This window comes from Lepisma saccharinum, chromosome 3 (genome assembly GCF_977018435.1).
Source record: "Lepisma saccharinum chromosome 3, izLepSacc3.1, whole genome shotgun sequence".
Lineage (NCBI taxonomy): Eukaryota > Metazoa > Arthropoda > Insecta > Zygentoma > Lepismatidae > Lepisma > Lepisma saccharinum.
Genome location: NC_139231.1, coordinates 41,017,821 through 41,029,868, shown reverse-complemented (window position 1 = coordinate 41,029,868; position 12,048 = coordinate 41,017,821). Strand labels below are relative to the sequence as shown.

General features: G+C 37.5%; 1 protein-coding gene across 1 annotated transcript in view; it reads right to left on the bottom strand.

The window, feature by feature from the left end:
- Positions 1-12,048, bottom strand: part of LOC145984988 (fibrillin-2-like) — a 327,365-nt gene that overhangs the window by 60,638 nt on the left and 254,679 nt on the right. Inside the window, exons 33-36 of the mRNA XM_083118469.1 lie at positions 11,263-11,460; positions 6,576-6,704; positions 5,129-5,377; positions 1,871-2,016 (exon numbers count right to left, since the gene is read on the bottom strand). Coding sequence (XP_082974595.1) covers positions 1,871-2,016; positions 5,129-5,377; positions 6,576-6,704; positions 11,263-11,460 — 722 coding nt within the window. The remainder of the gene's footprint in view (positions 1-1,870; positions 2,017-5,128; positions 5,378-6,575; positions 6,705-11,262; positions 11,461-12,048) is intronic.

Sequence of the window (12,048 nt, the reverse complement as noted above, 5' to 3'; positions counted from 1 at the left end):
CTTCCCTCTTACAAAAAGCTTCTTGAATGAAAATAACATCAAGGTTCAAACAATACACAAAAATATTTAGGCACATGTCGATGCTATGAGAGACTCCTTTGAACATTATTTTCCAATAGCTCAAGAGAAGGTGCTTGATGACTTTAAATGGGTACTGAATGTGTTCAGCATGAACAAAAAACCATCCAGCTTAAATTCAGAGGAATATGAGGTCCTCGTAGATTTGACATGTCACAGCAAACTAAAAATCGCGTTCGCTATCGCTATCGGAGTTTTGGCAGCATTTACAAGATGAATTCAAAATCATGTCTGAGAAAGCAAAATTAGTATTGCTGCCTTTCTCAACTACATATTTCTGTGAAGCAGGATTCTCTGCTTATACAGCTACCAAAACACAATACAGAAGCCGCTTAAATGAAGAACCAGGAATTTGCCTGTAATTATCATCAATTGAACCTGTAATAAGAAAACTGTGCAGAAAAATGCAACCAGAAGTCATTACATGTTTATACGTTATTTTATGGACCTTATTGTTGCTCTCACAAAACAATGTAAAATCTATTGTAATGCAAATGGTTTGATTTATTGAACTTTGGAAGAACTTTTATGTATGGCCAAGTATTGACAATATCATCTGAATTGGTGGTAGTTGAGAATAAATTGAGTATTATGGTAAATTTAAAAGTTTTTAAAATATAATTTCACTGCATGAACATTGCGCAATTGTTTAAATATCTCTTTACTTTACATTCCCTTACTATCTACCCCCTCTTCTTCTTCTCCGTAACATTACTTCTATAATAATAATAATAATAATAATAATAATAATAATAACCCGTAGCTCGACAGGCCTGGAAGGACCTAGGCCGATCTCCCGACTGCCAGTCTCCCTCCCACAACACTACGTAGAGGTGTGGAGGAGATCTTCAACCAGTAATGGGATGCCATGAAGTCAGCTCGTCGAACCACCAGCCGTTATAGGAGATCTCCGAGACTGGGTTACGCTACTCACTCTTAGCTCCCCAATTTCCTCACCAGTCCTATACACAGGCTGAGAACCCGGAGACTGAACCCAGGCAGACTCAAACCCATACCATCCTGCACTCGGAGTTCAAAGCACAACGCCTTAGACCGCATGGCCACAGAGGAGGACAACATTACTTCTAAACACCACTAACTTGTAAAACATAGGGTACGGTAGGTAGAAATTGATTTTAAAAAGGGCACCACAAGTCAAAAGGTTGGGAACCACTGGTTTACACCAAAAAAATTGGGGAAAATTTTGTTCTGTTGTTAGAGAACTCACCATCTGGCCTGTTGTTGCTTAAGTTTTTTTTTTAGTTTTTGTTTTAAGTTCACTTTATGCACATATAGGCTAATCGAGACTGGACTTAGAGTTTTAATTGTGTTCTGAACCATTATGTGCCTCCACTGAGTGTCAAACCCAGGATCCCTTGATTACAAAGCAATGACATTACCACTGTATCATCGGAGGACCTGCCTATTGTTGCAATAACTAATATGAAATATTACAATTCGTAGTTTGGGTATTGCAAGCAATATGAATTATGTATTTATTACCACATGCTGACTTCCTGGATAGCAGCTTGTAATCATGGGGTCATGGATTTGATCCTTGCTGGAGGTACATTGCACACTTTTAAACTGTAGATTCAGTCCTGATTAGCCTATCTGAGCACAGTCAACTTAATCATTTTTTTTTGTTACCAGTATAGATATCACTGTAATGCGAAGGTCACTCTCTTAATGGTGTGAAAATGTATATGGAAGTGATGAAAAGTTTCCATAGGAGAAAATGAATTTAGGTTATTTGAAGTATTGCTATCAGCCAAAAAATAATAATATTCACCTCATGGCACTCGTCAACATCTCTACAGTGTTGCCCATCAGCTGTGAGTGTGTATCCCTCTGCACATTCACAAGTAAATGATCCAATTACATTACGGCACCTTCCATTTCGACAGAGGAAAGGCATTATGTGGCATTCATCAATATCTGCAAATATAATACAACTATTAAAAACTAGGAAATAAACTATGTTAACATATTTAACTTACATTCAGTAACTATGGAAGGTAGGGAGATTTATTTCTCACCAAAGTGACAAGCACTTGGAAACGAAATTCAATAAATGAATGAAATATTTTACACCGGAGTGAAGCAACGCACAGCACATGTTGCTTCTGTGTTACTTGGACTAAGTGTATCATGTTAGCTATGTCTGTTAAGCTGTCACAAGAATGTAGAAGTAAGTGGCTACTTAGGCTTATGCAGTCTGTGCAGATGTGTCACTTACCACTTAGGTGTGAAAACCCTGTGTTGCTTGAGGGAACTCTCAGACTGAATACATTCCCTTTTAACTAATGTATAAAATAAAATTACTTTCTTTTCGCACAACCACCTTCCAAGGTGTACCAGGCAGCCTTACCATCTTCACTGCTGGTGACGTACATGTGCATCATTTGATGTATTTTGCTGTGTGCCTCTACACACAAGTGCATCATATACACAGATGGCAGCACAAGGCTGCACACACAGTCACAGGGAGCACCGACCTTCATAAGTCAGTGTGCCAAGAGAGATCATCCTGTGTGCGTTGGGAACTACACAACTGGTGCTATTCTCACCATGTGCGTTACCAAGTCTGCAATTTCATCATTGACAGCAAATTACAACAAAGGGCAATGTGAAATTCTGCGCTAAACTTTGAAAATCTACCACAGAGACGCTTGACATGATTCGGTAGCAGAAGAGCCCTTCATCTTCACGACCTAAAAAGGCAAGGCAGGTCAGCAGATAGACCAAGTACATGCTCATAGTCTTATTTCGACATTCACAGCATTGTGCATCGAGAATTCATCTGCAGGGGCCAGACCGTCAATAGCTAGTTCTACTGCCAGGTTTTAAGGTGTGTGAGGGAAAACATCCACAACGAAAATGCATCCTGTCATCGATCTCTCCTCACATGTTAGTTTCCCACCGAAAACAACACGATCTCACTTCCGTACCCACTTTAGCCGCCAGATTTCGCTCCTGCAGACTTAGCCCTCTTCCCGAAGATGAAGATCCAGCTCAAATGTTACCATTATGACACCATTGCAGAGATCCAGCGCGAATCGCAGAAGCTGTTTGACACGCTTCAAAAAAGAAGATTTCCAGTCCACATTCCAGAAGTGACAGGAACGCTTGGAGCCCTGTATCGCTGTGCAAGGGGACTTTTTTGAACGTGATAGTGTGTAAACATAGATACATAAAATAAAATACTTTATTGTAAACAGAGGTAGTCTTGAAACTTTTTGATATCACCTCATACATGCTGTTTCTTATACTTGGCCAGCAATGACACTGCATAAGAGCCATTTCAGTCATTTATGGCACATTACTAAAAAAAAGTTTAAAGTTTTAAAAAAAACAGCTTAGTTTGTTTCTCTTTTATACATTTCTTTGTCATTAACTCAAATTGGATCATAGTTATTCTTTTTACATATGTTTCAAATATTTGTGGCCACAAAAGAGTGGTTTTATGATGTAGTTTCTCTATCATATTCAGTTAGAAACAGTAATATACATTCCTCAAAAAAATTTTGGAATATTATTATATTAGGCACAACAAGTTTGGAATACTATTATGTTAGGCAATAGGTGATAGGCATGGTGGCATATGTTGGCGAAAAGATGAGAACGTCCACCAGACAGATACCATGTGTTGTTGCATTCCAAGGCTGTGTCTATCACCTATTTTCTAACACAACAATATTCCAAACTTTTTGTGAGGAGTGTATTTTAAGGAGGATTTAAAAGGATTACCTAGAAGAAAAAATAACAATCACATGCATTTTTATTACCGTAAAAGAATTGATCCCTCAGACAGAGTACATAGTTCCTGGTCTGTCTCATCCTCAAAGGAGAAGAAAAGTATAAAGGAGAATTATAACTAATTTTAAGCTGCAGTGAGTGGGAAGTGGAGAGTGATTGGGGTCAAGGTGGGATTGTTGAAAATAATCACCAGAGTGTTGATACACCATTTCTAAAGTCGAACATTCTCAGACATGATAACAATTTATTTCTACAGAGATTATTTTATGCTGAACAAAAAATATTGATTTATGTATTTTCCTCATGGCGACTTACTTTGTTGGTCTAAGAAACAAGTGGAACATACATGGAACAAATACTGTATCAGCATAGAAAATGTTCACTCAGAAATGTTATCACATATGCGTGTAATGCATAGCTATTTGTTAAAACAAATAAGAAAATAAAGGAAAGAAGCAGAATTATCTGAAAAATTGAATGCCTTGACCACAAAAAGTAAGTATCTACATTAATAACACTGGATGTTATGTGTGTCAAGCTGCACAGCATAAAATAAATTTAATGTACATCCCGGTGATGTACATGTGTGTGTGATTGTAAATTTACATGAAAATCATAAATTTACAATATTACTAATGTGCAACATTGCATTTCATTCTACTGTTAAGCAGAATTAAGCAACAACAGTAGTCATCACTTGACATCAGTCTGCATTTTGTTTAAGTGGCAGTGAATGTGTTAATATGCAACATTGTATTGATTTCCACAGCTATTATTTAATTCCGTTTTTATATTGGGAGTGAAAATATGTTAACCTATCTTCCTTTGCACCATACTCTGATAACTACATTTTCATGGGTTAATGAGCCTCTTGTGCCTGAAACTATTTCATATTTCAGTTCAGCATATACTTATATTAGATACCTTTTTTTACATCACATATTATCATAGCTATGGAAAACTATATTGCAATAAGTATGGATTGCTTCCAGTTTGATTCATTGTAATAAAATGAGTAGTTATGACTAGGATCTTGTTCTCATATTCAATGACACACAAATTGCCTAGGTGTTGATACATCATAATTTCAATGTCACTGAATGCATATTTATATTGCAACTTCTATGCCTAACTTTGACCTTTCTTTATTATTTAAACATTTAACTGTTATATATAAATACAACTCCATTCCATGTAAAAATATAGATTAATATGTATGCAATACACATCATTTCAATACCAAGGATTACCATGTGAAAAATAATGATCAAGGACTCATGTACCTCCTTACCAATGCAGTCATTGTTATGGCTCAGCTTAAATCCAGGATAACAATGGCATTTGTATGAGCCCACACCATTAACACAACTTCCATTGTTGCATATGTTAGGATGGCGATGGCATTCATCAACATCAACGCAGGAGTCCCGAGCTGACGTGAGGGCATATCCATTGCTGCAGATGCACTGGAAACTTCCTTGAAAATTGTTGCAGTCTCCATTACTGCATATTCCATATTTGTCTACACACTCATCAATATCTGTTAAAGTAGAAGGAAAATAACAAATTAAACACTTAACATATCATGGTTTTTATTATATTTTATTCAGTTAATGAAATACATACTTTATAGCTGCCATGCTATTTTCCATCTTGGTTACTTGAATTTTTATTTCTCTGGTTAGCAAGCGCTCTGGCGGAAGAAGCTGGGGAGAGCATGATGCTTACTTCATTGTTTGATGGTCTTGTCGATATAGACAAGAAGTGACCATCGTTATCTGTAGAGTTACCAGATTAAAGTGGTGAAATGCTTTACTTGATGAGAAAAGAAGAAAAGTAGGTTCTGCAGTATGTTGCAGGCTATATTGGAAAGAAAATGCAAGAATATCGAAGCTGGTGAAATTTGTGTATCAAATTCATCAAGTGGAGGATGGATAGAAACTTTGCCACAAGGTGGCCTTCTCCTCGTTGGAAGGAAATTATGAAAGAGTGTGAGGGAATATTCTGGCAGTTCCATGGAAAAACAAAGATCAGAGAACAAAAGTAATAAGCAGTCTGTTTGAAATTCTGGAAAATAGGTTTCCCCATGAAGATCCGAAGGTGCTCAAGCTGTTTTGTAGAGAAAGAACATTTTTTCCGGATGTGGTATCTGAACCGCAGGTGCAGGACCCAAGAAATAAAAAGCAGAAATGCCATGAAACAAAAACGATAGACCCATGATCTGGTCTTCTTCCAGATCTTTCTAACACTAACCATGGGTAAGTTTATGCTTTTGCTTACTTATCATTTCTTCTGTACACCATTGCTTTCATGTATCCTGTGTAAGTTGTTTTGCGATGCTCTTCAGCATGTCTTTTTCCTCTTAAAAACAAGAACGTTGCATGTTTTACAGTGCTGGAAATAGCAGGCAATAGGATGAAGTTTCATCTTATAATGTCACAGAAACCCAGCTGCAGTTGTAACACGGGGACTGACAAAAAGGTCTCTTACGACCGAACCTTCTAGAGTGGGGGAAGGTTTTGACAACGGACCTTGCATTTTACTGTCAGATATCTCAATGTAAAAGTATCCAGATTTCTCATCTGGTGGTTATTTTCACCGAAATTATTTTTTAAGTAGTCAATCCGATGAATGTTCCTTCTACAGGACAAACAGCGAGTTCTTTATATTGGTACTGCACGATTTTTGTTTTCCAGTTACACTTCTTAAAAATGTACTTATTTAACATTCATACTTACCAATACACTCCCTTTGGCTAACACTGAGCTTGTATCCCTCGGGGCACTGGCATTCAAAGCTCCCAGGGGTGTTAACACATTGAGCATTTCCTCTACACGGGCCAGGGATGCGAATGCATTCATTGTCATCTGAAATGTAATGCCAAATACTCTCACTGTATGCAAATAATTTTACTGTTGCACAAAAATAAACCTCATTATTCTCTTTCTGTGCTTCTGCTTTTTTTAGAAGCCCCTAAATTCCAAAGGTTTGCTGCCTTCATTGCCTTCAGGTTGGGATCCAAGATGTCATCACCATCAAGACAAGGAAGGCAGCAGACCTGGAATTAATAGGTTTCTGAATAGAAAGAAGTATTAAAACAGGAAGTATTTAATCTTGATATATCAGCCATGCTTACCACACTACTTCACACTGTAACGTTACCGAATAATAAACAGAGAAATGCACAAAGGTTGCATGTCTAGTGTCAGGGTTGTTAAAGGTCCAGGAATTTTAAATAAATTCAATTCTGGTCCAGGAGAGAAAATCAGCAAGCGTAAATGGGTTCTGGACTATAAATAACCTTTTTATCTGTAAAGTATTTAAATTTGATCCAGGAACCTTTTTTCCAGATGAATTTAAATACGGTCCAGGAATCTTTTTCTGCATCAATTTAAATATGATCTAGGAACATTTTCTCAATTAAACAATATGCAACTTGGACCAAATTTAAATTGTGAGAGAAAAAAGGTTCTGGTCCTGTTGCAGAACCCATTAGAATTTATAGGTTCCTGGATGTTAAACAACCCTGACTAGTGTAACTGATCACTTTAAATTTGTGGATATAATCATTAACTGAATGTTACCAGTTCGTAATTAGTATGTTATGTTCATGGCTTTGACTTGTTTGGTGATTACTTACGTGAAATTTAGAAGATTTTGCACTTTCGCGTTGCACAATTTAATGGTAAAATCCTATTAATTTCGAAGATGAACTGTCTTCATTCACAAAAGGGTACGGCATTTGAAGCGGAGATGGTACCGCATCACTGCATTGTTTGTTCCCGGGCAGCAGTAGTTGCGATTTCTCCCATTCAGCGGCGCTGGCACACGCATGTTGGTTTGCGTCTGCTTCCTGTTGTCAGGTGGCATTGCCAGTTGGGGATTGGGGGGCTGGGTCATGCTGCTCGGTAATGTGCCGTTCCTGTTCCCCGCGTGGCTGGAGGGGGGTCGAGTATGTGCGCCGCATCTTTTCTTTTTCAGGTCGGGGATCTTTCTGAGGACAGAGTGCCAAGTTGGGTGTGCCTGTCCATTGTCCAGGTTCAGTGCTGGTTTCTGTTGGATGATGGCATGGGTTTCTTTGATGGTGAAAGATCCCCGACCTGAAAAGGAAAAGTTGCGGCGCACATACTCGACCCTCCTCCAGGCACACGCGGGGAACAGGAATGGCACATTGCCGAGCAGCATGGCCCAGCCCCCCAACCCCCAATTGGCAATGCCACCTGACAACACGAAGCAGATGACGTAAACCAAGATGCACGTGCCAGCGCTGCCGAATGAGAGAAATCCCAACTACCGCCACCCAGGAACAAACAATGCAGTGACGCGGTACCATCTCCGCTGCAAACGCCGTACCCTTTTGTGAATGAAGACAGTGGATCTTCGAAATTAATAGGAATTAACCATTAAATTGTGCATTGCGGAAGTGCAAAATCTTCTAAATTTCACGTAAGTAATTTTAAACCACGTTTACCGCAACCATCATGAATTGTTTGGTGATATTTAGATTTACAGAGTCTGCACAATCCCAGTACCAAATAATCTCAAAATACAATCATGGATGCTCAATTCACAACTCTCTAACATACATTACAGATGAAATACTGACATGTGCTCCATTATAACATTATTATTATTATTGTTGTTATTATTGATTTGCTTTATTTTACTTCGCTTCTTGTGCCACTTTTGGCTAATTTGAGAACATGGGGATGAGGGATGGCACAATAAAAATGATGAATGGATACTCGCAAACATCCATGCCCAAGGCAGGATTCGAACTCAGGACCAACATTATTATTATTAATAGTAGTGGTAGTATCAAAGACATTATTATCCTCGTAAATTACACAAAAAGTGGTAGAAGTTTGCGCTAAAGCATTTTTGTTCGAACAAACGATTTGAATTATTATTTTAACACGTTCAATTTCACATTAATAATGGAAATGAAGCACATAAACTATTTTTGAAAGACAGAAAATGCTTGATAAATGCATTCCAAATATAATTCTTTTTTACATTAACATAACTTTCATGCACAATATATGTTTCACACATATGCAACGTGGAGTGACGTGAACACTAAATTGTGTACATATTCAAAGTTTCTTTAATAAATATTATATACAGCATATATTATTTAAATACATTACACAACCATTTCACCCATCTCACAATAAACCAACATGAAAAATTACATAAATTGTCTCTCAAATGTGAAACAATTATTCACGTATTTAAAATGAAATCAATTAAGACAAGTCTTATTTCTCTGTCTGGTGAAACACAAAACAACAAACAAACACAAATTGCAAGCGAAGCGAGCAAGAAAATTTTTGGATCCAATTTTTTTACAGGCTGAAATCAATATTAATTGAATAGGGCGCAAATATTTTCACGGAATGGCATGGCATTATATCATTTACGACTTTTGTGCCTCCCGGATGGTGTAGTGGTAACATCGTCACCTTATGATCAAGGGGTCCCGGGTTTGATACCCTGTGGAGGTACATAGTGGTTCGGAACGCACATTAAGCTATAGGCTTAGTCTCAATTAGCCTTTCTGTGCATAAAGTAGACTAAAAAATAGCACAAATCAATCAAATTTTAGAATGTTTTTACATTTAGATCATTCGGTGCCCAGGGCCATCTCCCGTCATCCCCTAGATACGGTTCTGAACTTGATAAGACTAAGAAAAACAGGCATTGCGAGTGAAGCAAGCAACAAGATTTTACGAAAAGTATTTTTATTTGCATAATATTTGAAGTTCTGGGAGGTAATTGCCCCCCTGCAGGTCTTCTTGGCCATCAATGTTTACCCCCCTTGCCCCTAGAATTCATTTCTGACCAAGGTTGGGGGGACAATGCCCCCCTGCCCCCTGTGGTTACGCCACTGGGTCTGTTGCTCTAAATAACTGGAAGAACACAATTTTACACCTCAGAAATTGAATCAAAATTTCCTGCATAAAAGGCAGACACTTTGTTCTTTTGGACAATACTATTTCAATTTATTATAAAAATCGCTGCTTTTACCTGAGAAAACAACAATGTTTCTATGCATCTTCAAAAGTCATTTTGCTTTTATGACACAGATAATAATTATGCATAGGTAGAGGCATGCATATTTCATTTTTGACGAAAACACGAAATGTGAAATAACACATTGTAATGCTAATTTTTCATGTTTCTGAAAGGTGTGAGGTGCATTTTCCTACCCTGTTTTGTCACGAAATGATGCGAAATGAACTGCAAAATGCGAAATAGACTCTTAAACACGAAATTTACCATTTATATACCGACGCGACACTTTCTGAAGTCAGAATTATCCTGTGAGTTATGCAATTCACGGAAAATTAATTAATTCTGCTGCAAACATTTGAGAAGCAAAATGGACCCCTTTATACAGGAATAAACTTAATATTCTGGTAATAATTTAATGTGCTATTAGAAGGGATATGTTTATTTTGTGTAGTCTCACAAGGCCGCGGTGGCTCAGTCGGTAACGCATCTGACTACCATGCTAAAGGTCCCGGGTTCGATCCCCGGCCGGTTCAAATCCGGGAACTTTTCTAACGATGGAAGCGGCCCCGGCGCCCACCCAGCATCGAATAACAACCCTGGGGGGTAAAGGCGGTCAGGGGCGTGATGCTGATCACATCACCCCCACTCACGACCGGATCAAGAAAGTGTGGGGCGTTACCCCCACACCCCCTATACGCCTCCATGGCGTGGTGCTAAGCACAGGGGAACACTTTACTTTACTTTACTTTTTTACTTGTGTAATAGTGCAGTTTTTAAATCAAATTTTGGATTATATTCACATTTTTAAAACCAAAATGTCATTTTATATGCCACTTTTTCACTGCTATAACAGCAAAATTTCATTTTATTTACCACTTTTGAACCTGAAATTGAATGTTTTTGTACCGAAATTTTGCTTTTTTATTTACCAAAAATATGTGCCTCTATGCATGTGTAATCACAAGACTTACTAGAAAAATACTGTGCTAGATTCATAAATTACAGTGCAGTTGTGCATTGTGCATGTACATGTGTGTGTCAGGGGAGGGGGGAGGGGGTTTATTAGAGCTGAGCTGATTCCAGCTGATATATAGCAGAAACGACTATACAGTAGTTACATCTCAGCTACAAAATAGAGATGCTGGTACAGTACACCATTGCATACCACCAGAATAAAGAGTACTGATCAAAATACAGTTTTCTTCAGAATCAATAACAACATGCTGCAAGTAGTGATTGTGAATAGTGGCAGTCATCAAAATTGATAGGTGATTGGTTTTTTTCGCAAGTAACAGTGGATTGTTATTAGTTCCATAAAGTGATATGTGATATTTTAACAATTTTCTTGCCATGAATAAAACATACTTGCTGCACATGCAATTTTAAGAAGCTACCTGCTTCACTGACCTATGCACTGGTGTGAATCTATGTCATAAACGTAACCTCTGTTGCACTGACACTCAAAGCTGCCTGGGGTGTTCATGCACAGGCCGTGCTGGCACATCTGAGGCATCAGGTTACACTCATCTATTTCTTTGGTTTGATTGTGGATGGGGTCCCAGATCTGCCCTGGCTTCATGCCTCCACAAAGAGCAAAGTAGCCACCTGGAATTAAATTATGGAACTTCTTACACGAATTTTAATTAAATTATGTTTCTAAACTTTTGGCAAAAAATCATCAGTATCAATAAAGTACTGAAAACATAATATCATACCAATTAGATATAAAATGGCAAAACTTTCATGATTAGTTTCAATGGTTTTCTGGTAAGTTTTGTCTTAGGAAAGAGAAATTACTTTACAGAAATTTAGTATTTTACAAAGTCAGAATAGATGTAATATACCTTTATATTCATAAAAGTAAGAAAATGGCCTGATTTGCATTCCATTACAGACTATTTATAGTAGCAATGGACTAATATCAATAAATTACTAATATAAAATGTGCCAATCCAGACATTCTACTGGTACATAAAATTGATGTTTAATTAAGAACCTGAATTATTTATGGTTATGAATGGTTTATTCACTTCCTTAATTAATTTATGTAACCAGTTGAGTTGAATAGATTTTGCTGTGAAAAATAAACTACATATTTAGACATTCACATTAGAAATCCAGGGCGTATGAATCATTCTTCAATATTTATAAAAACAAAAAGAAAATGACAGAATTTTGCAAGCTAAAGGCTGT